We start from the raw sequence: 24,770 nt of genomic DNA, 5'->3' as shown, positions 1-24,770 counted from the left end.
TTGTAAGCAAGAATGAATGCTATTAATCTACAAAATAACAATAATTCAGCTTGCACACATACAGGGATGTAATTTTTTGGACAATTTTTATAAGTTTTAGTCGACTAATGCAAAGAAATGCACATGTTGTGGAGATTATTAAGGACTATTTGATAACTCAAAACACTTTCACGTTTGTGTATCGCAATGATAACCTCCATCTGCTTGAGCTAAATTTTCTGGAGGTATATTGTATCGTATACACATTGATATTTATAAATTGTCGATGTTATTACAAGTGGTACACATGGTGCTCACTTGTAATGTTAACTTTCAAAATAAAATCACATTGGTGTTAAATTATGCGCATACACGGAATGAGTAAGAGACTAACGTCAAATCATGTTGGTGTCTTCGGCACATTTATTCCTTGCATTCCAACGAAAAATATTGCAGAAGACAGCTAGATGATCTGATGATTTATTTTTTGTAAACTTTTGATTCTGATAATGTGTGTATTGGAAAGATAGTGGAATTTGATGTTAAAAGTTAACATTATAAGTGAGCACCATGTCTACCACATGTAATACATTGAAAATGTGTAATTATCAATGAGTATATGGTAGAATATACCTCCAGCAAGCTTTAGCAAAAGCAGATGGAGATGATCATTGCGATACACAAACGTGAAAGTGTTTTGAGTTATCAAATAATCCTTAATAATCTTCACAACGTGTGCATTTCTTTGCATTAGTCGACCAAAACTCATCAAAATTGTTAAAAAAAGTACATCCCTGTATGTGTGCAAGCTGAATTATTAGTTTCTGTAGTTCAGAGAATTTTTTACCCACTATTTGACCATGTAAAATAAATTTGCCCCATATCATTTCATTTTTCATTTTCATTTCGCAGCATTTGGTGGGGCAATGAGAGCGCAAGTCAGTCCAAAGCCGATGATAAGGAGGGGTAATGGCTGAATAGTCTTTGCTGACCACATAAACGCCATGGGATAGGAAAAGGGTATTTTGGTGTGGGATTAGGGTGTTGGTGCAGACTTGACGATATCAATGCTATTCAGATGCAAAATAATTTTAAGGCTCAATAGTGAATCGCATACCTTCTAAAACCAAAAAACAATAATCCACAAAATACCAAGCAAGTCATAGAAAGAAAAAGCGCCCGATTGTTTATTTTGTCAATTATAACAAACGGAAACTTCTACCCTCTCCGACTCGCCAGTCACCCCGGAAAAAATGTGCCTTCAGTTCTGCAAAATATATTATCCCCAATTAAGCCTTTAATCGAATTGTCCGCGTGGTCTTGTAGTACCCCTGCTAGGTAAGAATCAGTCATTGCCATACATATTAAATGCTAGACATGACCCCATGGATAGCATTTGCATATGTAAAAGCTTTGCTGATGTGACTTTCCTATTGGGCAATTCTCTCATCTCATGTTTGTCTTCAAAACCTTAGCTTAGAAAATTGAAGTTGATAAACAATACATTACAAGGTTCGAATTCCCATAGAATGAGATCATTCATTCGCACTACAACACCATAGGAGATAATACCACATTGGCTGATTACAGTACAAATGTGAAAAATCCCCTTTTTCCCCCTATCCGCAACCCGGGGACGCGCCCTGAGGGATTTCGAAAGCCTCGGAGAATATTACAAACCTTCAATGGCATTCCCATAAACTAACCCACATTGCCCATTCAGGGGTCTGACTGGGCCTATTACCCTCCCTCAGTTTGTAATATTCTCTCCAACTTGGAATTATATTTTCCCGGCACATAAATGACTTCGACAAATGTTCGATATACTATGCAGCGTCATGATCAGTATAACTATATCAGATGACTTTGAGATCTGATTCTTACAGAATTGTTTGCCATTGATTATACATTCAGCTATTCTAATCATTACTGCAAAGGCCATCGACCACATGGCTGAAATCAAAGCTTCCTGGAAGATATAATCCAAGCCCAGGGAAAATAAATTTGCCCCATATCGCCCTAAAATTCATTAAACTCATGTCAAAATAAATTTCGTATGTCTAAAACATCACAATAGGATACACCAAGAAGCAAAACATGTGAAAATTTAGCGAAATTTTGAATTTTCAGAATTAATTGCTAAGTGGATCTTTTTTTCTGTCATACCCAATTTTTAAGCATTTTTCCCAATCTTATCAAAAATCACTTTATTCATCAAAAACCAAATATTTTTCAACACAGATTACTAAAACAATGTAAAATGGATGTAGTGCATTCATTGAAAGGTATATTTAATCACTTTTGCATGTAGTTTTCTTTAGAAACTGTAACCACCCTATGGTGGATCTTTTTTTTTTTTTTGTGCCGGTCACTGTATTCTACACCATGAGGGACCTTCGTGTTTGAAATAGGCAGAATCGCAATACCTATGCTTACCGATTCAGGAGCGGCAGCCAACACCATGAACCAGAAAACATGAGAAAAATGAAACAGATGAAAGTATCTGTCTGGAATATGACCACAGACAACGATAAGAACTTCACATGTTACGCTTCCAAAGATCCAATGCAAATCTCAGGAAGCTTCATGGCCATAAACCGCGCTGGATAGAGAAAATTGAAAGCAAAATTTTATGTTGCAAAGGTAGGACAACAGAATTTAGGCACTGCATGTCTTAAGGGTTGGTTTTGACGTTGATAACATATCCAAAACTCCTGAAATGGAATTAACGTAAGGCTGTGCATCGACATACGTCGAGCTAATGGAAACTCATCCTCTATCTCTGGTAGACGAATTTCTTGGATCAGTAACAGGCTCGAAAATATTTTCTAAAATCGACATCAAAGACGCGTAACATCAACGAGAGGTAGGGTAGAAGCTTCAGTTTTGGCCAGTCCGGAGTTTTGGCCATAGTGCGGTATTGAGCCTGTTGCGATCTAAATCGGCGTAAATTTATTTTTTACTAGTAGATCCTAATACAATATGCTGATTACAGCTGTGAAAACCACATATTTTGTCAATTTCTTGATTTTTGCTTTGGCTGACCAAGCCATGTGGGAAATTACACTGTTGAAAATGCTTTGACATCCATGTGCACAACAGAACATGTGCTCGATGAACAAATTGAGATTTGAAATTATGAAAAGAAATCCACGTACTCCGGTGAGACTCGAACTCACGACTCCCAATTCGCTAGACGGGCGCTTCTATTCCTTCAAGCTACGGAGTCACTCGACTATCTCCGTCGCCAGCAGGCCTAGAACTGAACTCGATTCCACAATCGCACATGGTTATCTTCTTTTCACAATCCAAACCCCCTTCGGATGGGATTAGATGAACATCTAACACATTGTCTGTTGTGCACATGAATGTCAAAGCGGGAGAGGAAGTTATTTTTAATTGTCGAGAGCTTCGGGCACTGCCTTCCAATCACTTATTGGTATGGCAATTAGTGTGCAGTCGGACTCTCGACGGGTCGGTCCTCGGCCGACCGAATACGGTAAGGGTGACCGTAGCACCTTACAAATGTCAATTTCTTTTTGGCCAGGGTGCTTCTAATTTGGCCACTCCCATAAAAAATACACGTGATTGGCCAAAATAGAAACTAAACTTAAGAATATGGCCAAAACTGCGGCAGAGCTTCTATTTTGGCCAGTGCCACTTTTAATACAAAAATCAAGTATTGACATGATTTCTGCATTTTTCCTTCAAAATATAGATTGAAACCTTTCTTTTGACGCATTGGTTGTTTTCATAGGATTATTGGTTATTTTTATAAAAGTGATTTCCCTTAGACTGGCCAAAACCGGTGCCCGCACCCTATCTGAAAGATCTCGTCCTATTACTGCCTTCATAACTAAGAATGGCTTATTCAGATATTAGAGACTTATGTTCGGTATCAGTTGCGCTCCAGAAATATTTCAGAAGACGATGGAATAGGACAGATCGATGAAGTACTAGATTTGTAGTAATGAGCTGAATTTTAGTATGGTGAGAAAGTCAATTATCCGTTTCTACAATGAAATGGTGCAAAAAGCGTGGGTATTAAGATTCCTTGCCTAATTTGATGCTGTTTGAGCAAAACATTGGGCAAGAGTGTTGTTGTTTTCTCCATTTCTTGCAACATAAACAACATAGTTATCCAAAGTTTTGCTCAAACAGCATCAAATTAGGCAAGGAATTATAATACCCACGCTTTTTGCACCATTTCAATGCAGAAACGGAGAATTGACCTTCTCACCATACTAAAATTCAGCTCATTACTACAAATCTAGTACTACACCGAACGTGCCCCATTGATTTTAGCTGGTTTGGAAGGTGTCATCGTATATCTTGACGATAAAGTGGTATTTGGAGCATTACAGGAGGAGCACGATAAACGCCTACAAGCGCTGAGAAGTTTCTTAGGTTTGATAGCTTATATCGGGCGTTTCATTCCTAATCTGATGGCAAAAACAGAACCGTCGTGAGTACTTCTACATTCTGATTATGTGTTTTTGTAGAAAGAACCTCAGACCAACGCATTCAACGCGATCAAAAAGGCTGTCAGTGATATAGGATATTTGGGATTTTTTGACCGAAAGACGAAAACAAAGTTGATTGTAGATGGAAGTCCGGAAGGTATAGGAGCAGTGCTGATTCAGGAAAACGATGATGGGCAGAATCAAATCATTTCGTTCGCAAGTAAAGCACTTACTGATTTGGAACGTAAATACTTCCAAACGGAACGGGAAACAGTTGCCATTGTTTGGGGCGTTGAAAAGTTCAGTTTGTACTTGCTGGGAACCAAGTTTCTTCTCATCACCGATTGCAGAGCCCTGAAAATCCTGTTCAGTCCTCGGTCTCGCCCATGTCCACGAATCGAGCGTTGGATTCTACCTATTCAGTCGTATAACTTGGTATAACTATGAAATTAAGTACGAACCTGGGGTAACCAACTCAGCCGATGCTTTGTCCAGATTGTCGATTTGCAACATAAAACCTTTTGATAGGACAGCGGAGTCTTACCTACATTAATCAACTAGTGAAGAACTCAGGTACAGGTGTTCAAGTATTTCAAATCGGAACTACATTCAGCCAAAGACGCTTTGCTACGAGGTGTCAGGCTAATAATTCCAACCGCACTTCGGTCACAGATACTATCATGTGCACATGACGGTCATCCTGGCATGAGCGTTATGAAACGTCGTCTGAGACAGAAGGTTTGGTGACCGAAAATAGATGACGCTATCGAGAAATTTGTTAAACATTGTGGATCGTGTACCCTTGTGTCAGCGGCTGAACTTCCAGAACCAATGCTCCGAACCAGAATGCCTGACAGATCTAGGACCAAAGTGGCTATCGACTTTCTGGGCCCGTTACCGTCAAGCCATTCTCTTCTGGTTATGGTCGACTATTTCAGTAGATTAACTGAAGTAGTCGTAATGAAACAGACAACGACTGAGCATGTAATTCACGCCTTGTTCGAAACCTTCGGTCGATTTGGAGTTCCGGAAACGTTGAGATCAGATAATGGTCCACAAATCATCAGCAAGTCGTTTAAAACGTTCTGCCGCGAATTCGGCATAGAACATCAAAAGACAACACCGTACTTGCCCCAGGCGAATGGAGAAGTAGAGCGAATGAATAATACAATACTGAAGCGACCGAGAATCAGTCAAGCCGAAAACTCGGAAAATTGGAAATGGTATTTACGTAGTTTTCTTCTGATGTACAATTCCACCCACACTCAACGACCGACAGGCAAGCCTCCATCGTCTCCTATGTTTGGCAGGGAAGGGTACTTCGAAATAAAATACAGAGTATCCACAATGCAAATAAATCATGGATTGAAGGTATCAGACGAGATTGGGAACGAAAAGTAACAGCAGCAGAATCGACAAACAAGCAAAGGAGAGCTTTTCCAAATCTACTAGAAGAAGGGGATATCGTTGTGGCAAAAAGGACAACTAAGGAAAACAAACTGTCTACCAACTATGGGGCTGAAAAGTTCGAGATTGTTAGTAGACATGGGTCGAATGCTGAAATGCGTTCGTTGGAAACGGGAAAACTCTACCGCCGGAACGTGGCTCATCTTAAGCCTGTGGATGATTCACCATCTGGTTTCAACTCATCAACTCCGAATGAAACTCAAGCATCTACAGGGGATAGCATTCCTAATTCAACTGATCCGGAAAATCAAGCTGAGGAAATTTCCACAACCATCCGACGAGGCAATCGAGAAATGAAGCGTCCAGAGTATCATAGGAATTATGTACAAACTTTATTAGATTTACACTAAATTCTTTTTTTACACGATCTTTTTTTACGCGGTTTTATTTTACACGATTTTTTTACACGATTTTCTCGAAATTACGCGATGTGTTTTTGGAAAGAATCTTCTCTCCTGGTCGCAATTTACTTCCGATGGGGCTCAAATTTCTACCAGAGATCTCTCTTACCATCCTTGATACCCTGTCAAAATTTTAGGATGATCCGATAAAAAACAAAAAATCGCGTAAAAACAGAATTTAGTGTAATCTATTATGTAAGCAGGGAGTGTGGTATCGTACATAGATCAAGTAGGCCTGAAGATATGTGAAGAAGTGCGATCAGTTTGAGAGTCAGGTATGGAAGCGACCGGGTTAATATACGGATTGTGTGTACAGTTGAAGTGCAGTTTATTTAGTCTTCTTGTGAGAACTTTCAAACCGTAATTGTGTCTTTCCTTCGTCCGAGATCCTGGATTCCACAATAACAACATGGAAGTTCAAGTACCTAGCTCGTTTTGTTGATTTACTGTTCCTGCTGGGCGCTGCCTTTTCACTGAGGCGGATATGTTATCGACGATATCTTTTTTTGCTTGTAAAATTGTAGGTATCAAATGTTATTTTCTATTGTAGTTTGATGCAACAATTTGAATTTTTTGGTATATAATCTAGCCAAAAACAAATGAAAATTTATAAATGTGTAGAATTAGCATTAGTTAAAATACACTGAAATAAAAACCCAAAAAAAAAAACAATGTTATGTGGATTGCATTTTCGATGTTGGATACGTTTCAAATGGTTAAACTGAGATCTTAGCGGTAAAAGTATCAAAGTGCATGAAATACTTATCTAGAATATTTTTTTTTTTTTTTTTTTTTTTCATAGTGATTACGGCGGTAGCACACTGTGCTTATGTTCTAACACCGCACCCTTTCCCTACGTTTGCTTCTATGAGCCTCTATTTTTGTTTCAACACACAGAAGTACGTAGGCATATCGTGGCCCAAGTCGACACTGTTTTGGCCTGCGTTGAACAAAAATAGTTTTAATAAAAGTTTCCCCTTTTTTCTTTTTGTCAATTGTTTTTTTTGTAGTATGGTCCATGTATTTAGTTAGGTTCTTGTCAATTTGTCAGTTATTCGAAGTAGATCTCCAATATGTAGTCAATAAGTCAATCAAGTCATTCTGATCTGTTCTATCATAGCAGCTTTAGTCTTTGCTTTATTGAAGTGTAGTTTTATTGGAAATATGCTGAATATCGTTATTAAAAAGAGACGTCTGGAACTGTGTCCTGCTAGTTGTTCCGTCATGCACTAATAATGCCTAGGAGATTAACGAAAACACGTGTGTTCGGTCAGATGTCCATTGCGTAGAAAGTCAAGGAAAATAGGTTTCTTTATTGTCAGTTGTTATGTAAGCCTCGCTTGAAGCACTTCCCGTGAGAACCCTGTCATCTGTACACCAACTAATCCGTATCTTCGTACACAGCTAAATACTATACTGCCAACCGGCGAAAAGCCTATGGGTAAATATTAAAAAAAAAAAAATGAATAAAAATGCTGTCTAGCGCGTTGTTTTCTATCGGCCACTATTTTAGTCTAGTTCCCAACTGCAAGCTTTTTTCCAATCTTATCGTCAATTGTCTTCTAGATACCCCACGGAATTGATGAGTAGTGAGTTCAATGCAGAGATCCCCCCCCCCCTCACACTCCCAAATTGTGGTAGGCCTCCGCTAAACCTGCAAACCAGACCCACTCCCAGCCAAAAGCTCTAGCAGATGTGGACAAACCGGTGCTCAACGTGCTCTCCCATCGTGGCAACATCAAATATGTGGACAGTACAACAATAGTAGTTTTAATGAAATGAATACTAAGAATTTAGGCCGACACTCGAAGTGACGAACTTTACAGTGCTAGTTGAGTAAATACACGAAAGATGGGTAACAACAAATGTGCACTAACAGATGCATAACAATATGCATGCAAAAAAAGGCCGCAACTATCCATGGTGAATTTAAAATAATGACAGCGTAAATATAATGGAACAGACTCACCGAATTTAGTTCCAAAATGCCCCCTAGACGATGGTATTGTTCACTCTTTGTAGCCACGCGTTGTAGAAAATGAACCTGAAATGACAAGAAGACAGTGGGCCGCCAAACTCCACAAAATGGCGGCCCGGAAATTTTAGTATTCTGTTTATAGCATTGTTGAGCATCATAGAGAGCATAATTTATATTCAGTTTTAAATATAGTTTCTTGTTACTATGCTAAGAAATAGAGAGATTCAAAAGTTTTTTTTTTCTACCTGCACCAGTGAACTTCTTGAGTGAACAGCATTCAACATCTAAAATTTAGATTCTAAATTGTTCATTCACTAATGCGATTTTCTTATCACCCTGCCCTGTCTTAATTAGAAGATATAAGTAATGCAGAGACATCCCATATGCACTCTTGCATTACATAATAAGGTTGGACCCAGCTGCAATCAATGTCGTTATGCTATCCACTCCTGAGTTTATAGTTGCTATAAAAATAATTTCGAAGAAGTGAAAAAGAATAGTACGAATCAACTTGTTAATAACATGCTGCTACTATTACTATTACTACTACTCTTACTACTACTACTAACTACTACTACTAATACTACTATCAAAAGTGCAATGAGTGATCGTTGGCTTCCCAGTCTTGTTAGTAGTTAGAGGGTTAGTATAGACTGGTAATAAGCCCTGTCGGTCCCCCCAGCACTGCGCGTAATCAACTGTTGTTAGATCATGCGACAGCGATTAAGCGTATGCTGGAGGCATGACAAATCAAGCGTTTAAATTAAAGTCAATAAAGCAATGGTATGATTATTCAGATTCTATTTTAGTTTAATTTTGTAAAGAAATGCTTTAATTCAAAACCTAGTTACTTTCAAATACTATTCCATTTACTATTTCACTAATTTTCGTTACTATATTTAATTTAGCTAATCTATAATTATAAAAGACTAAAATTGAAATTATTTAAACACATTTTCACTATATGACGACGCTTGATAAGCCATCGTCAAACCCATCACTCTTGGACAGGGAAATACTTATCTAGAATATTTGAAAATTTATGATTTTCCAATACTAACACGGCATAAGAACAAATTTAGGTTTTATTCTACTCAAATGATGATTTTTATTCTGCGGCCCGCGGCTCAGACATGAAGTCTCAATTTGGCCCGCGGTATGCTTCAACCTAAATCACCAGGTAAGAGAAATGTGTTAAACACCTACCGAATATCAATTTACATGCCCTTTCCGATGTAAAATTTGCGGAAGGTATAGAATTATTACCAACATGTTTTCAATTTGGCTGGCTGGCTAAAACAACGCGAAGTAAAGAAAACGCGTGACAGTTTTGAAAACGCCAGCCAGACTCTACAATGAAGGCATGGACTTAAAATTTCAACAAGTAATAATCTACGTTAAAATGATCTGACACTTACCACATTCCGCGCCTGCAACTCCTGAAATATGCTCAGCCACATGTCCCGGTTGGCTTGCTCGTTCGGATCTACGGCTGCTGCGGCCGCCGCCGCCACCGCCGCTTCCCCATCGCTGTCCTCGTTTCCGTCGGAGTCGTCCCTCATGAACAGACTCCTCAGGTAGGAAACTTCCGGTTTCTCCAGCTGATGTGGATGCTGCGGCTGTTGTTGTTGTTGCGATTGCTGTTGCTGCTGGAGCTGCAATTGCTGAGATTGTTGTTCATGGTGGGTCGACGTCGAGTTTGTGAACGTCGGTGTCGTTGGCACCGTTGTAGTCGATGTGGAAGCAACTGCAGCAACGGCTGCGGCCGCTGCCGCTCGATGCTGTAGCAAGATCGCACGCAACTGCGACGCCAGCGGCGTTTCGGAATGTTCTTCGTTGTGGTTCTCGTCATGATGATGATGATGATGGTTGATGGGAAGTTCTTGCTGATGACTCTCCGTTCGGGTCGGAGGTCTGTGATTGAGAGTGCTGGGCCCTTCAAGAGGCGATTGACGGTCCTGTTGGGAACTGCCGCCGCCGCCACCTCCTTCCAGAAGCATTCGTTTCAAGAGGGACGGGGAGGCCTCCATGTGACTCGGACCTGGGGTGTGTGCAGGAGAGTGTGTTTCCCGCGTTGAATACCCCTGCTGCTGAAGTAGCATCTGCTGTAAGAGGGAAGCTTGAGCGGGCGGAAGTTGGGGCTGTTCCTCCTTAGGAGTCAGATCTTTGTGATCTTCATCCTCGCTGGGATGGGCCGGGAGATTGTCTTGTTCGGTTTCATGCTCCGCCGACGCCGTTGAAGCTGCCCGACCAGATTCGCGGCTTTGAAGCAAAATACTTCGGAGGATTGAGGAACAACCACCGGGATCTTCCTGTTTTACAGCTTGCGGGTGCTGATCCGGTTCGGGAGGTTCCGGAACCGCTGATGCGACATCATCTCCAATGTCATCCAAATGTTCCGGTTCCTGTTTGACTTGCACCGGAGGGCGATGTTCCTGAGCTGGTTTGGCCTTGCTGCTGCTGCGATGAGATTTCAATATTTTATCATTCTGCAAGCATCGCTGCCGATAGTGGTGGAACTTGTCTAACGTCTCCAAGCATTTTTCGCACACTTTCGATGGGTAGTCTTCCGCCAAGGTTATCTGTCCCGAGAGCAAAACAAAAACAACACGCGAAAAGTTAATGCGCCATAAGCGACGAAGAACAATGACGATGTAGAACTTACCCGTATCGAGGTGCACTCCAGTATCATGTCGATCACTTCCCGGCTGGGTTCGCCTTCGGGCAGGAACAGGGAACAGGTAAGATCCTCCACCGAGAAGCATAAACGGCAACGACCCTCAACGTCTGCTGGTACTGCTGCTGCTGCTTCTTGTTCCATTTTTGTTACTCCTACTCCTCCACCACAAAAGAGCTCGACTTTTGCTGCTTCTCCTTACGCTCCTTTTCGGATCAAAAAACACTCCCAAACACCATTCCACCGACAAATCACACTCCCAGGATTCTTCACAGGTACTGGAATCACTAGATTTTCCCAGAAAAATGGCCAATTTTCGACCAGAAGTACACAATTTTCCGTCACTTTACGTTTAGTATTTTTTTCCTTCTCCCGTTTCTGTGACTGACTGCGCGACTCACTGCTGTGGCTGGCTGAAATCCACACGACTTCCACGAAGACAGATACCTATCTCGTGCACTCTCGCTCTCTCGAGCGTTCTTCGGCTGCTGATGGCCTCGCACTCACTCTCCCGCGAAACTGGACGGCCATGTTCGGCACACACCGCACGTCGTCCGTCGGTCGACGAGACGAGACGTAAACACAAATACAAACCTCGCGCGACGAGGTCAAAAACAAAAATTCCGCGTCGATCTACCTGCGGGGAGGTACGACTTTTCTTCCGTTATGCCTGGTATAGTCTATTTTACGAGCCGATTTTATTATACGTTGCGCGAAAATTTGTACGCGCAAGCGCCCATACATCTCCGCCTGTAAGAAAAATCATTTCGGTGTTTTCGGCGCAGTATTCCTTGGCCAATTCGCGCACTTATTGTAGAAGACACCATAACGATTAAACTTACCAGCGGAGGTCTATTAGCGATTTTGCACCTTTTTCGCTCTCTATTTTCTTGCAACGGGTAATATGAATGAATTTTGACAGGAGCTAGTGTCCAATAACCCGTGAAAATCAATATCATCATCAACATTGTTGTCACTTCGTAAAATGGCTCATACCCCAGCCAGACATGTGATAAGTCTAGTACGCACCTGGTAAGAAAAGCATTCCAGAAAAAATCCCTCTAATTACCAAAGGAATTTTGACATCTGATTAGTATGGGAAGAAATGTCACTTTTCCTTGAGGGATAATTGAACGGAATATTTTTCCGCGATGAAAAGTGACACCTCCATTTGATTTGCTCGGTAGGCGTTACGAGCGTTACACAATTTTCATTTCTTTCCAGCTGCGGACTGCTCAAGAAATTTTAACAGCGAAATCATTTCTTGACCGTTCCTTGGCCTATCTTTTTCCACAGTACTTATCAGGTGCGTACTACCCTATACGAGTGTGATTCCTGTACAACGGTACGCGCAGTGTCAAGAAAATTTCAACAAGACTGACTTGAACTGAGAAAATTTTCAGCATGGCACTCACTTCAAGCGCAATTGTACAGTGATTCGTGTATCACATGTGTGTCATAAGTATTACATTGTTCAACTGAAACGAGCATTAAATGCACGGTAAAAATTCTGCACGCTCGATGTAAGGGAAAAATCCCTTAACTATTCAATGTCCTAATCAAGATGATCAGAAATGCTTTTCCTTTGAGATCGCAATGCTGTCAGTGTTGATTTGAGGACCAAACCAAACCCACTGGAGAAATCAATTGAAAATCCCTTTAATTTGCACTACTGTAAAAAGCAATACGATCCAAAGTGAAAAGCTGTTGATTTGGTGATGACTGTTTTGGGCATGAAAGTAAATATAGATGACAGGTGGTAGAAAGTGCTTCGCTTCGATTCACACCTCTTCAACAGATGTGAAGTAGTGTAGTGGTAAAACAGTTGATCGTGACTCTGAAGGACCTAGTTCTAGTTTTGAAATCAAAACATTGTCAACAACGAATTGATGTGAAGTTCCAACGTTCCAAATTTACGTCCAAAATTTAGGGGAGGGGAGGGGTCTAGAAAAGTGTGACAGTACGTGTATTATGTATAGGAAAATAGCGTGTCAGAGGGGGGAGGGGGATCTAAAAATCCCGAAAAACGATGGACGTAATAAATGAACCTTCCCTTGCTGGAATTCCTATGCAGATTCGACCTATTCAAATCGAACGCCAGATTTCACTTGCTAACTTCTCAAACATAGTCTAAATGCATAAAAATAGTTCAGATTCACTGTTTTTCAGATTTTTTTTTCAAGCAATCAGTAACAAAAATAAAAAGCAGAAATAGATCCAACCATAGATAATTCAGTAACAAATTTTGAAAACGACGTATAATCAATGGTGTAGCATTGATTATACGTCGTTTTCAAAATTTGTTACTGAATTAATACATAGATTTCCCACTTGTCCATCAGTGCTTGTATTCAGTCGGAAACAACGATGACTGCGCCAACGATCTGCGCCAAACTTATGTCGTTTTCGGTTTTAAACCTGGGTCAGAGCTGACCCTGACTCGCAATAACCGAACGAAAACGGATCCGGATCCAACCCAAATCGAGTCAACATGTAAACATTGTGCAAATCAATCGAACTGTCAGTTGCACATTTTCGTTAAATTCTTCCTTTTAGAATTTAAACGTGGAAGTGATAGTTGGCACATTTATTAATAAATGCAAATCACATTCAAGCGAGTCTTTTATCTCTAATATGCTTGAATAGTTAAGAATTTTGATTTTCTGGTTTTGTTTTGAAGGATTGTTTACATCCATTTTGACAGATGAACCTCGTTCGGGTTGGATCGGAAAAAATCGGCAGAGCGAACCTCGCCATGTTTGGGTCGGATCTGGGGCGGATCCGGATCCGACTCGATCGAATAAACGAAAGTTTTGACAGCAGTTAGGGCGGATCCAGAGCGAAACTAGGTTCGCTCCATGAATAAACGAAAACGACATAAATGTCATGCAATTTAATAAGGGGTGCGCATTTTTCATCTTAGTCATTTTTTTTGCGGGCGCATTCACGATTGCCATGGGTTACTATGGCAATAATTATTATTTACATTACGAATTGATTGTTGACGTTCTTCTGGACCTTTTCAAATTTCAAATTCGGCGCGAGGATATTTTGGGAAAATCTAATCAAACTCGACCAAAGGATAATGATGAGTGCCGGATTGCAACCTCAGATCAATGAGATTGCTGGTGGCGGTTAGAATCGGTTCAGCTCATTGGGCGATGGGCATTGCCCCCCAGCGGCAAGGATCCAACTGAAGTGCTAAGGCTCTTGCTTTCGATTTTGTCACCCATAAGGGCAAGATGGCACGAGGAGTCGCGGCCGCAAGATAGGTGCTCGATCGTTAGACAGGCGTGACAATAGATGCGACAGTGTCATCGTTCGGTGTACCGCCGGGCCATGTTAGTTCCGTTGTTCGACTTTTGAACCGACACTCCCCCTGATGACATCAATAAAATAACTCCGGCAAGCTGTGCCCGGGTCTAGTGACGACGGAACAACAACCACCCCAACCTCCCCCACCCTTTTAAGAACTGCAATGGGCACATTCGAGACCTGGGACCTACCACAATACATCAATCCGGCATAGCACAGAACCCGCAACAATGTTCGGGCTTCACGACAGGCCGTAACTCACACCGGTGACCATTCCTGGGATCATAGGGTGAGCTTTACTCTTCTGAGCGAGGCTGCTCAGGTAGTTAAATCAGCTCTATAGTTTTCGGTACAGATGACCATTCACTTTTCGAGCTAGTAATCTACAAGCTCTCGCGTTTGGCTTCTCATCTCTAAGTCACCTACTTCAGGTCTGGCTCGGCGTTTGGTGTGGCCACCCACTGCAGCGTTAAAGAAAGTTTGATCTCTTACTAATATAAATTTCCATCCCTAGCTTTCCAGTAATCTCTCCAGTTGCTCATAATTTACCTAGATATGATCTTGGGTATGATTCTGCTGCAACAACAAGAAAGAAAAATGCATATGCGATTGGCAGGTGTTGGCTTGGCATGCTATGTCCTGTTAACGTGTTTACATTTTGATTCAGTCGGGAAATGCGCAGGGATACTGAGTGATCAAGTAGTTCACCCATTTGCCGTTGCTACTAGTTAGGCGCTGCTGTTTTGTTGCCAGCTTCCCAAGTAACCACGGTGCTGAAGCCTTATTGCATGCAGATATACGGTGTACTTAGAGCAATCATTACTTTAGGGAACGTTCAAAAATTACGTCCAACATTTGGGGGAGGGGGGGGTCTAGAAAAGTGTGACAGTACGTGTATTGAGTATAGGAAAATTGCGTGACAGAGGGGGGAGGGGGGGTCTAGAAATCCCGAAAAACGATGGACGTAATATTTGAATCTTCACACTAAGATTCAGATGTTCCAGCTCAGTAATTTTTTCACTGAGTTCAGTATTTTTTCCATCTTTTTACTGAGTTTTCAACAGCAGATTTATCTCGGTACACTCGGTTATCGTATTTACCGTTCACCAGTAACGATATTTACCGTGTATCTGTAACTTTTGACAGTTTGTTATCTGAGCTCGGTAACTTATTTACAGAATATCCGCTAAAGAAACAACCGAGCGTACCGAGTTAAATCTGCTGTTGAGAACTCAGTAAAAAGATGGAAAAAATACCGAGCTGATCTTAGTGTGTTCCCTTACATGTAAACTTAAAGTTGATTTAAAGTGGAAATGGGCAATTATGCGACTGCTTCAAGATTATACCAGTATAATCCTAATTTGATTCTATAATTGCCCACTTCCACTTTGAATCAACCTTAAGTTTGCATGTAAAGTAATGATTGCACTAATTATACTGTATATCTGCATGCAATAAGGCTTCAGCACCGTGGTTACTTGGGTTCTTACCAAAGTTGCATATCTATGTTTTAATTATCTAAGATCCAACCATTCCAAAATGATCATATTAGTTTGTAAAATAAAACTATTCCAAGGGATGACAGTTGAACACAAAGGAATTTGTTAAGCACCGACGACACTTGACGAAACTTTGTTAGGTTGTACTCACACTGTATTTACACTTTTGACTGTCACCCCTATCGCGAAAACTTTTGAACCAATCAAACTGGCAACACTAACCGCATACGATAAACGTTTGTCTTTTCTTTATTAAATTCCCATTGTATCTTTTGTTTCATCATTCCAAAACGAAGCGAGAAAAAATACAGATGTGTGAAAAGCTGTTCCGTATATTTTTGCATAATCCGATTCCGTTCGATTCTGGTCCACAAGGCTCCACTGGTTCCTCCGCCGGCAACAAACAGTACATCAAAACTTCAGACGCACAAATATCAAGAACCAAGCTTCAAACAACAGTGCATTTTATTATTCTGATCTTGCTCACTCGTAATAAGCTCAACATAAAAAGATCAGGTGCGCTGGTTTTGTTTACGAAGAGATTTGTGCGCTCAAAATCTTGAGCAGGTGCCAAAGTCGGCCATTGTGGCGGCCATTTTGAAATTCGAAAAAGTCTGCCCGCATAGAAAATTACAGTTTGTCTGAAACTCCAAACAATAAATGACTTTTATCTGTTGAGGTAACTGTGTGACAAACAGTGGCTTTGATGTTGATGAATATGAAATTCAATTAGTTTGACTGTAAATCACAGTATTTTTAATCCATATTAAGTAGTAACACTATATTATATTGTAAAGACATTGTTCAACGATATGAGTTGTTTGGTATGGTGGCAATATGAAATCACCCTCTGACAAACGGTTTGTTCTTCTTTGAAGCTTCACACATACACGCGTGCATTTCACCACAAGTTACTGATGTTGAACAATATGACAAATTGTTGCATGCATCGGTATATGTGAGTGAATGAAAATTGACCGTGCGTGTCAGTTTTTATAACAAAAAAGTTTGAGAAAGCATCGAAAACAAACGCAATTCAGTTCTTGTTTTAGGCTTTGTTAACAAAAATCAATCGTCGCAGAGAATCGCATCGTATCCAAGGCGGCGTACGGTTAGGTAAGTTTTGGTCAAGTGAAAAATTAGAAAGAATCTGAATACTCTATCCATAGTTGGCAATGCTTTCTACCCGGAGGAGTTCACGTCTTCGATATTGGTGGGCAGCTGTCGAACCCGACGGTATTGCTTCGCAGGAAGTGGAACTTGCATCCCAATCATCCTAAATGTGTCCGCGGAACTGTTTGTTCATCCACGGTAAGTAATTAATACTGGAATTGGCCTGCATTCTAAGGCTCCTGATATCGTTCATATATGTATGTTTTATAGCCATGTCCTGGAGCGGTTTCGGAGTTCTACTAAGGCGACGGTACTTCCACCGCTGGTATCGCCAAAGTGCAGATCAACTCACCATTGATTCGAGGTTGAAATCATCTTTGTTACAACCAGAGGTGTAGCAGCTCAAAACTTACCTTCTGCATACGTATTGTATCAGCCAAGAGCTCAGCGCTCAAGTTCTTCCAGAAGCATCCCGGATGTTTTTCTGCTAACCGCATTATGCAAGCTAGGAAACATCAAACGATGATGTTGAAAAAGCAGTAGGCGACTGCGAGAAAATACTTTTTTTTGCATGATTTTGTCCTTCGGATGTTTGTTTTTGAAAATAAATAGACATAGGAGAAAAACTAGTTGTTTTTTATTACCATGAATAAGAAAATTGCCAATTATTACAACTGTATGAAAACTATTTACCAAAAGGCAATGGAACCATAATGCACTGTAAAGCAATAATTACACAAACAGTGCTTATTTTTGTTCCGATTTTAGAGACGAACCAGCCAAGGGCTGAAAGTCTCTCTAATAAAGACAAATCAATCAATCAATTGTTCCGATTTTATAGGTAAACTATTTTAGAACTGTTTGCTGAACAGTTAACTGAGCAAAAAATGGATAGTATATCGACCTTTTGGCAAACTGTAAACGAAAAATTTTGTACGTGAAAATGAGCGATTTCTTATTGTAACATAACTTAACCGCCTATTCCACATATTGTAATTTACTCGAGAACCATCTGTCACACTGTTGAAACCGTTTATGGTACTGTTGGCTTATTGTTGCTTTGGATGTTATATCATACTATTGATATACTGTAGAGAATAGTTCCGAACAGTATGGTGCAAAGTACCAGTATGGTTCATGTTTATGCGGGTGTCCTTAACATTTTTAATCAATGCGCAATAGTCTATTTTACGAGCCGATTTTATGAATGAATTTTGACAGGAGGTAGCGTCCAAAAACCCGTGAAAATCAATATTGTGGATTTACCGGCTACTTGTATTCTACCGGTCGCTTCAGTATGGCCTCCAAAGCCGCTTTATAAAAAGAGTTACTTAAAAATGTTTTTAAACATTTTTATTGTATGCGCTATTCCTCGTTGCCACTAGCTATTTAGCGACATTCATTTTTTGACAGTCAAGTTGATTTTTATATGAAAACGGCTACTTTGTAACGGCTACTCAAGTAACCGGTAGAATACAAGTAGCCGGTAAATCCACAATAAGCCATTTTACGAGACGTTTCAGAACAGCTGATCGCAGCAGCGGCGTCAACTGACAGAATTCCACGCACGTTTGTTTTGTTGGAATATCGTGTAATTTTTGAAAAGGTACTTGTTCGATAAATTGTAGATATGAGAAATTTGAGCCAAAATAGGCTCAAAAGCTGTCGTAAAAGCAATACAAAACTCAATAATTAATCAGGTATTTTTTTCGTTGCGATTCACTCGTTAACTTGCGAAAAAAAATTAAATAAAAATTTATAATAGGCTCCTAAAGTCCTATCGGGATTCTTGTTTTAAACCACAATATAAGCCGATGCACACGAGCGTTAATTGACGCTGCGTGAATTCACGCTGCGTCGCCGCAGCGTTCCTGTGGGGCATGCGTTGACATTGCGTGCCGCACACGGTGCGGTGCGGTAGCGTTGCGTTCTCGTGTGCATCCTCCCATTTGATTGTGTGTAACTCATGACGCACTTGCGTGCACGCTGCGTGGACGCGCCGCCCGTGTGCATCGGCTCTATATGGTTCAAGAGTACATATTTGCTCATTTTTTGACGTTTTCATTAACCGTAGTTGAAAATATATAATTTTTATTTTTTAGCCTTTTGTCTCGTCCCTAGCTTATAACACATACTTTGAGTGATTTTTTTTCACCGTGTATGTCAGATAGGAACATTTTTGAAATCCCAGTGCGAAAAATGTCGAGCTCAGTCACACGAGGTTGACCTCAAATGTCAAAGTAGAACTATTTACCATTTTACTTATTTCGAATTTTCTCATTATTCCTTTGTTTCTCAAGTTCGAGTAAAGTACAATTCCGATTAGAATACCATGCTTGATCGTATTATTCAATATAAGCGAGATTTCGTCTTAAATTTTAGGACCCTATTATGGTTTGAGCCAGTTTCAAAAACTACGCTTGACTTGCACGCAGTCATTAACCATCATCAACCGGATGATGATTGAAAACGTAAACATCAGAGCGCGTACTTCTGTCGTTTGACTAGCCTCATAAAATAGACTATATAAACTAGCCATTTATTTCAAATAAAGATCTTAGGCTACTATGATTGGTCTGTGCTACCGAGTTGCTTCGTCATACTCTATCAAAATTAACGGATTGCAGCGCCACGATGTTGCCACTTGTGTTGCCGATTTCAAATGGCCGTTAAATCACCGACGAACCGACGTGACAGCTGGAACAAATAAATTCAAATTTGTTGCCCGCGACGCCATGATGAAAAATAGCCGAACACTATCGCCACCTCTATAACGGCTCGCGATGATTTGATAGCTCGACACCGAACCCCCGTGTTTTCATATAGGAAACGGTTCGCGTCTGCGCTGATTTGACAGAAGCGATCGCTCGCTTCAGTGGTCGACCGTTAAATTTGGGGGGGACACTTTTGAATCGCCACTGTCACGTCGGTTCGTCGGTGGTTAAATTCCTTACACAGTTTCGGAACTGGACTTGGATGTCTGTTCTCTGTGCAGCTATCGAGCAGAAGCTGTAAATACTGTGCGTCTGATGTTGTAAATCCCAATCATGGGACTGTTATGGTCTTCTTGTTTTCTTACCTAGCATTAAAGTTATGCTGCTGTGTTAAAAGATAGGTTGTCAGCACAGAGAACAGACATCCAAGTCCAGTTCCGAAACTGTGTAAGGAATTTAACGGCCATTTGAAATCGGCAACACAAGTGGCAATAGCGTGGCGCTGCAATCGGTTAATTTCCCATACTAATTAAATTCACCACTTGAAATGTTTCAATTCACCACTGACTGTGGCAATATGGTGTTTGGTGGCGTTAGTGTTGTCATCGTATATTGGTTTGCAACCTCACTCAAGTAAAGATTCAAATCCTTACACAACCTTCCGAATGAAATTTGTTCTAGCCTGGATGTCTGTTCTCTGTGTTGTCAGCTTGAGCCGCAGTTATGTTGGCTACGAAAACATTGCAATTGGTGGGATAGGGATGTCAATTCCTTGATCCCAATACCACAGAGAACAGACATCCAGGCTAGAACAAATTTCTATCAGAAAGTTGTGTAAGGATTTGAATCTTCACTTGAGTAAGGTTGCAAACCAATACACAGAGAACAGACATCCAAGTCCAGTTCCGAAACTGTGTAAGGAATTTAACGGCCATTTGAATTCGGCAACACAAGTGGCAATAGCGTGGCGCTGCAATCGGTCAATTTCCCATACTAATTAAATTCACCACTTGAAATGTTTCAATTCACCACTGACTGTGGCAATATGGTGTTTGGTGGCGTTAGTGTTGTCATCGTATATTGGTTTGCAACCAAGTTTGCAACCTTACTCAAGTAAAGATTCAAATCCTTACACAACTTTCCGAATGAAATTTGTTCTAGCCTGGATGTCTGTTCTCTGTGACCAATATACAATGACAACACTAACGCCGCCAAACACCATATTGCCACAGTCAGTGGTGAATTGAATCATTTCAAGTGGTGAATTTAATTAGTATGAGAAATTAACCGATTGCAGCGCCACGGTATTGCCACTTGTGTTGCCGATTTCAAATGGCCGTTATTGCAGACTACATCCCAAATTTGACTATCACACTTTTTTTGGTACGCCTAAAAAGTGTGATGAAAGTGCACATTTGCCTCGAATCATCTCGATGTCTTCGGTGAACTTATTCCTCCATTTACAAGGATAAGTGCACCGAAGACCTCAACTCGATCCGACGTGGCCCTGCGCTGCAATCACACTTTGAAGGTGTGTGCACACTATTGTGTCAGTCCAATTTGGGGTGCAGTCAGCAATAAATTCCTTACACTGTTTCTGAAGTGGACTTGGATGTCTGTTCTCTGTGCCAATACTTCTCTGACGCAAGGGGCACTCGCTAGCTGGACTGGCGTCAAAGCCTAGTTATCGAGCAGAAGCTGTACACTGTGCGTCTGTTGTTGTAAATCCCAATACTTCTCCGACACAAGAACAGTAACGAAAACGTCAAAAATATTCACCATCCTCGCTGATGCTACTCTGATCAAAACTCAAACGGGTTATCCCCCGTGCGTGTGGCGCAAAGGGTGGCCGCATTTTCGAGTGCAGCTGCCTGAGTGCACGAGAGTGGGTGGGTGGGCGTTTCGGGAGAACCATCAGGCAGACGTCTTCTGCCTGCATGCGGGACCTCGTCTGGGGCGCAAGCATACACAAACACATGCAGCTCAGTGTTGTTGAAGGCAATCCGCTCTCCTTGCAGTGTTGTTTGTTGGCCGAAAGGGTGGCAGAACGGGAGCTAGAGCAGCCGCTGCTGTAGCGAAGTTCCAAATGGAGCGACGTGAATCAGCTGCACATTTCAGCTTGTGTGTGTGTGTGCGAGATTAGCGCAGTTTGTAGAGTGAGTGCCGGTCGTCGCCAGCATTAAAATTACCCGCAACTGTGGGTGAGAACGAGAGACGGGAATGGGGGGTATTCGCATGGGCAAGAGAGATAGACCAACGGGCGGGGGGGAGGTCGTCGACCTTTCGCAGCGTGAGGTTTTGCTTTCTCTTCGCTGGTGTGTTTTGGATCTCGCACGCGCGCGAGGGAGGGCTGCTTGGTTGGGTGGTGAATGAGCGTGCGGTGCAGCGAGAGTGCGATATACGCAAGCAACTGCTCGAATGCAGTTCTAGCAGTTTGAATCTGATGCGGATGATGAATGAAGCCGGGTCGTCAAGATAAGAGCGGGGGATGACGTCATAATCAAAGAAGGTTTTGCTCGCTGGCTGGTGCATTGCAACATCATCGAGAATCACGCGATGACACGACAAGGATGAATGTTGATTGAAGATCACCTTGGAACACGTTGCGGCGCGGCGGTGCCATCGCGACGTCGTCGTGTGGGAGGTTGGATTTCTCATCGTCGTCACCCATCTGCTGCGGCTATAGGCTGCTACTCCACACACCTTTTCAATCTTCATATCGACAGTTTGCGCACCCGATGGCGACCGAGCTAGCCTCAAGGTACAAACTTTAAAGAGGGTGGCCTTCTGGCTGCGAAGGCTATTGGCGCGTGCTGCTCGCTGGCCTAGCGTGCGACGTTCGCGTTCTTCGATCGCTGCTTAGTGCTGCGCGAGATATGAATAGCAGGCAGGCAGTCAGTCAGTCAGTGGCGGCCTTTTCCGATCTGCCTCTGCTGCTGCTGTTGCATTTGGTCGACGCGGCCATGCAAAATGAACGTTAGTGCACATGGTTGCATTTTGGGTCGTTATGACACTGCACGTCGTCGAGGCGAGCGAGGACGGCCTTCAACTGCGCGAGCGATGCGATGCGAAGCGGGTCGTCGTTTTTGCCCGTGTTCACACGAGAGAGAGAGAATGCAAATCGGGTTCGGTGGCTTGGTGGAGGATATTGTCGATCCCAGGGTCGTGTGCTGCGATCCATGCGGTTGGCACTCGATGTCAGTGCCGCCAATAGAATGCACTAAACAAACGTTGATATTGAGCCGGTTTATGGTTGTGATAGCATTGGCATTAGTCATTTTCGACAGCCCTCTCCCTTCTGTTCGAGTAACCCAAAAACGCGTTAAATTCGATATGTTTAAGACGATTTTTGTAAACCGGCTTCACACTTACCAAATTGAATGCAGCTCATACAATTCCCATATAATTCAAAACTCCGTGTTGTACTGTCTCCGTATGCTTGTTTTTATTTGTTCCCATTTAGCTTTTACTCTTCCTGTATCGTTTGCTTCTTTAATTTATTTCTTCAATCTTATAGTTTGTTTTTCTTGCTTTCCACATTATTATTTTTTCTCTTAAATTCCTGTCACTATTTCTCGATCTGACTTCGTTGATCTCAATGTATCACTTTCATTTCCTATTTTTCTGTTGTTCCGCTTTCTGACCCAGTCTCTTTCTGCTTCTTATACTCTTTATCATTCTAGTCTGTGTCTCTTCTCTTTCTGTCCCTACGTCCTTTTTATCCACTTCCTCTGTTTTCCTATATATATATATATATATATCTCACTTTTTTCTTCTTCTTTTCCTCTTTTTATGACACCTCTTTGTTTTTATATTTTTCTGCTTCTCTTATTCCTTTTGTTTTTAATTTTCTTCTCTCTTCATGCCTATTTTTTGCGTTGCTGTGTAGTTCTTGTCTGGAAAATCTGGTAGAATAGTTTTTAATCAACAAGTTGTTAACAAAAAATGTTAACACTCGTAATATCGCTCGGTGAAAGTTTATCTGGGTTGTTTACACTAATAAAAATGGTCACTAACACACAACAAACTTTAACAACAGATCCTATGATCTATAACTCCGCCTCACAGGCTGACATGGCGAAATTGGACTGCTTCTTCACGTTCTACAATACGATTCCACTTTGTAGCGGGGAAAATTACTTCCCAATCGGCATTGCTAAATCCAACAAACTCGAACGACTCCTGGTTGAAGTAATTCCAACTTCTTCATCGAGGTCCCTTTGTAACAATGGATGATTCTCTCAGTCGCATATCAATGCTGTCGTCACGGATTTACACTGGATTGGCTAACTACATTCTCCGCATAGGCAAAGTTTGGATCGGATGATAGACAATCAACCACTTCCTTGAACGGTATCATTTTCATCTCGTAGGTTGCCCTGATTCTTCGGTTTCATCGTTTTGCTCAGTCTAACGCTTGGGTAGGCAGTCAATCTTTCATCTTGAATCGATTGCTGAAATACGCTTCCGATTGTTGGTGAAGATAAGAAAAGTGTCTACGTAAATCGTAACGAACATCTGTCGTTAAGTTGATCTACTCCTTGCGGTTGCAGCATGTAGGTGCCTTCATCGCCGAAATCCCCTGCGCCATGATTGTCCTCGTGGATTGTGACGAGCTTTCTCAGCCCAGTCAAATGAACGTCTACTCAGTTACGGGTTTCAACAGCTTACTTCGTGCCAACATCCCCCCTTAAACTTGAATTACTTGATTCCCAGACTGCTCCTAGCTTGCAGTAGTTTTGGTCCAGGAACTGGTTTAGTGAGGACGTCTATAGCGATTTTGTTATCGCAACTTACAGGAATGGACATAGAAACTCCAGTCAGTTCATTGATGAATCCGCGCCACCAAATAGCTTCCTGAATCGAAGCTTCTTCTTTTCTTCTTTATGGCTCTACGTCCCCACTGGGACTTGGCCTGCCTCGCTTCAACTTAGTGTTCTTTGCGCACTTCCACAGTTATTAATTGAAGGGCTTCCTTTGCCTGCCATTGCATGAATTTGTATTTGCCGGCGGGAACTCCAAGTTACTGCTCTACCGTTCAGAAGAAATATATACCCACTGGTTGATCGTCTCGAGTCTACGTCGTTACTCCAATCGGCATCTGTTAACGCTTCGAATTGATTACCAAATTTCTTGGAATAAACAAGTTTCATCGTTTTGGATC

At 41.5% G+C, this 24,770-nt stretch overlaps 1 protein-coding gene and 1 long non-coding RNA gene across 3 annotated transcripts in view; one reads left to right on the top strand and one right to left on the bottom strand.

Moving 5' to 3' along the window:
* The window catches only part of LOC109399857 (zinc finger protein 853), a 29,090-nt gene extending 17,504 nt beyond the window's left edge, over positions 1-11,586 (bottom strand). Inside the window, exons 1-2 of one of the 2 annotated variants that reach the window (XM_029860114.2) lie at positions 10,954-11,586; positions 9,707-10,870 (exon numbers count right to left, since the gene is read on the bottom strand). In XM_029860114.2, coding sequence (XP_029715974.2) covers positions 9,707-10,870; positions 10,954-11,109 — 1,320 coding nt within the window. In that variant the 5' untranslated portion in view covers positions 11,110-11,586. The remainder of the gene's footprint in view (positions 1-9,706; positions 10,871-10,953) is intronic. The other variant, XM_029860113.2, reaches the window with a different exon arrangement.
* LOC134287272 (uncharacterized) lies at positions 7,079-9,086 on the top strand. Its single transcript, XR_009997177.1, has 2 exons — positions 7,079-7,751; positions 7,877-9,086. It is a non-coding gene; the product is annotated as an uncharacterized LOC134287272 (long non-coding RNA).
* Positions 11,587-24,770: the final 13,184 nt, after the last annotated feature.

The sequence above is a fragment of the Aedes albopictus genome, chromosome 1, assembly GCF_035046485.1.
Source record: "Aedes albopictus strain Foshan chromosome 1, AalbF5, whole genome shotgun sequence".
NCBI lineage: Eukaryota > Metazoa > Arthropoda > Insecta > Diptera > Culicidae > Aedes > Aedes albopictus.
Note: the sequence above shows the minus strand (reverse complement) of the source record. Positions and strands in the feature narration are given on the sequence as shown.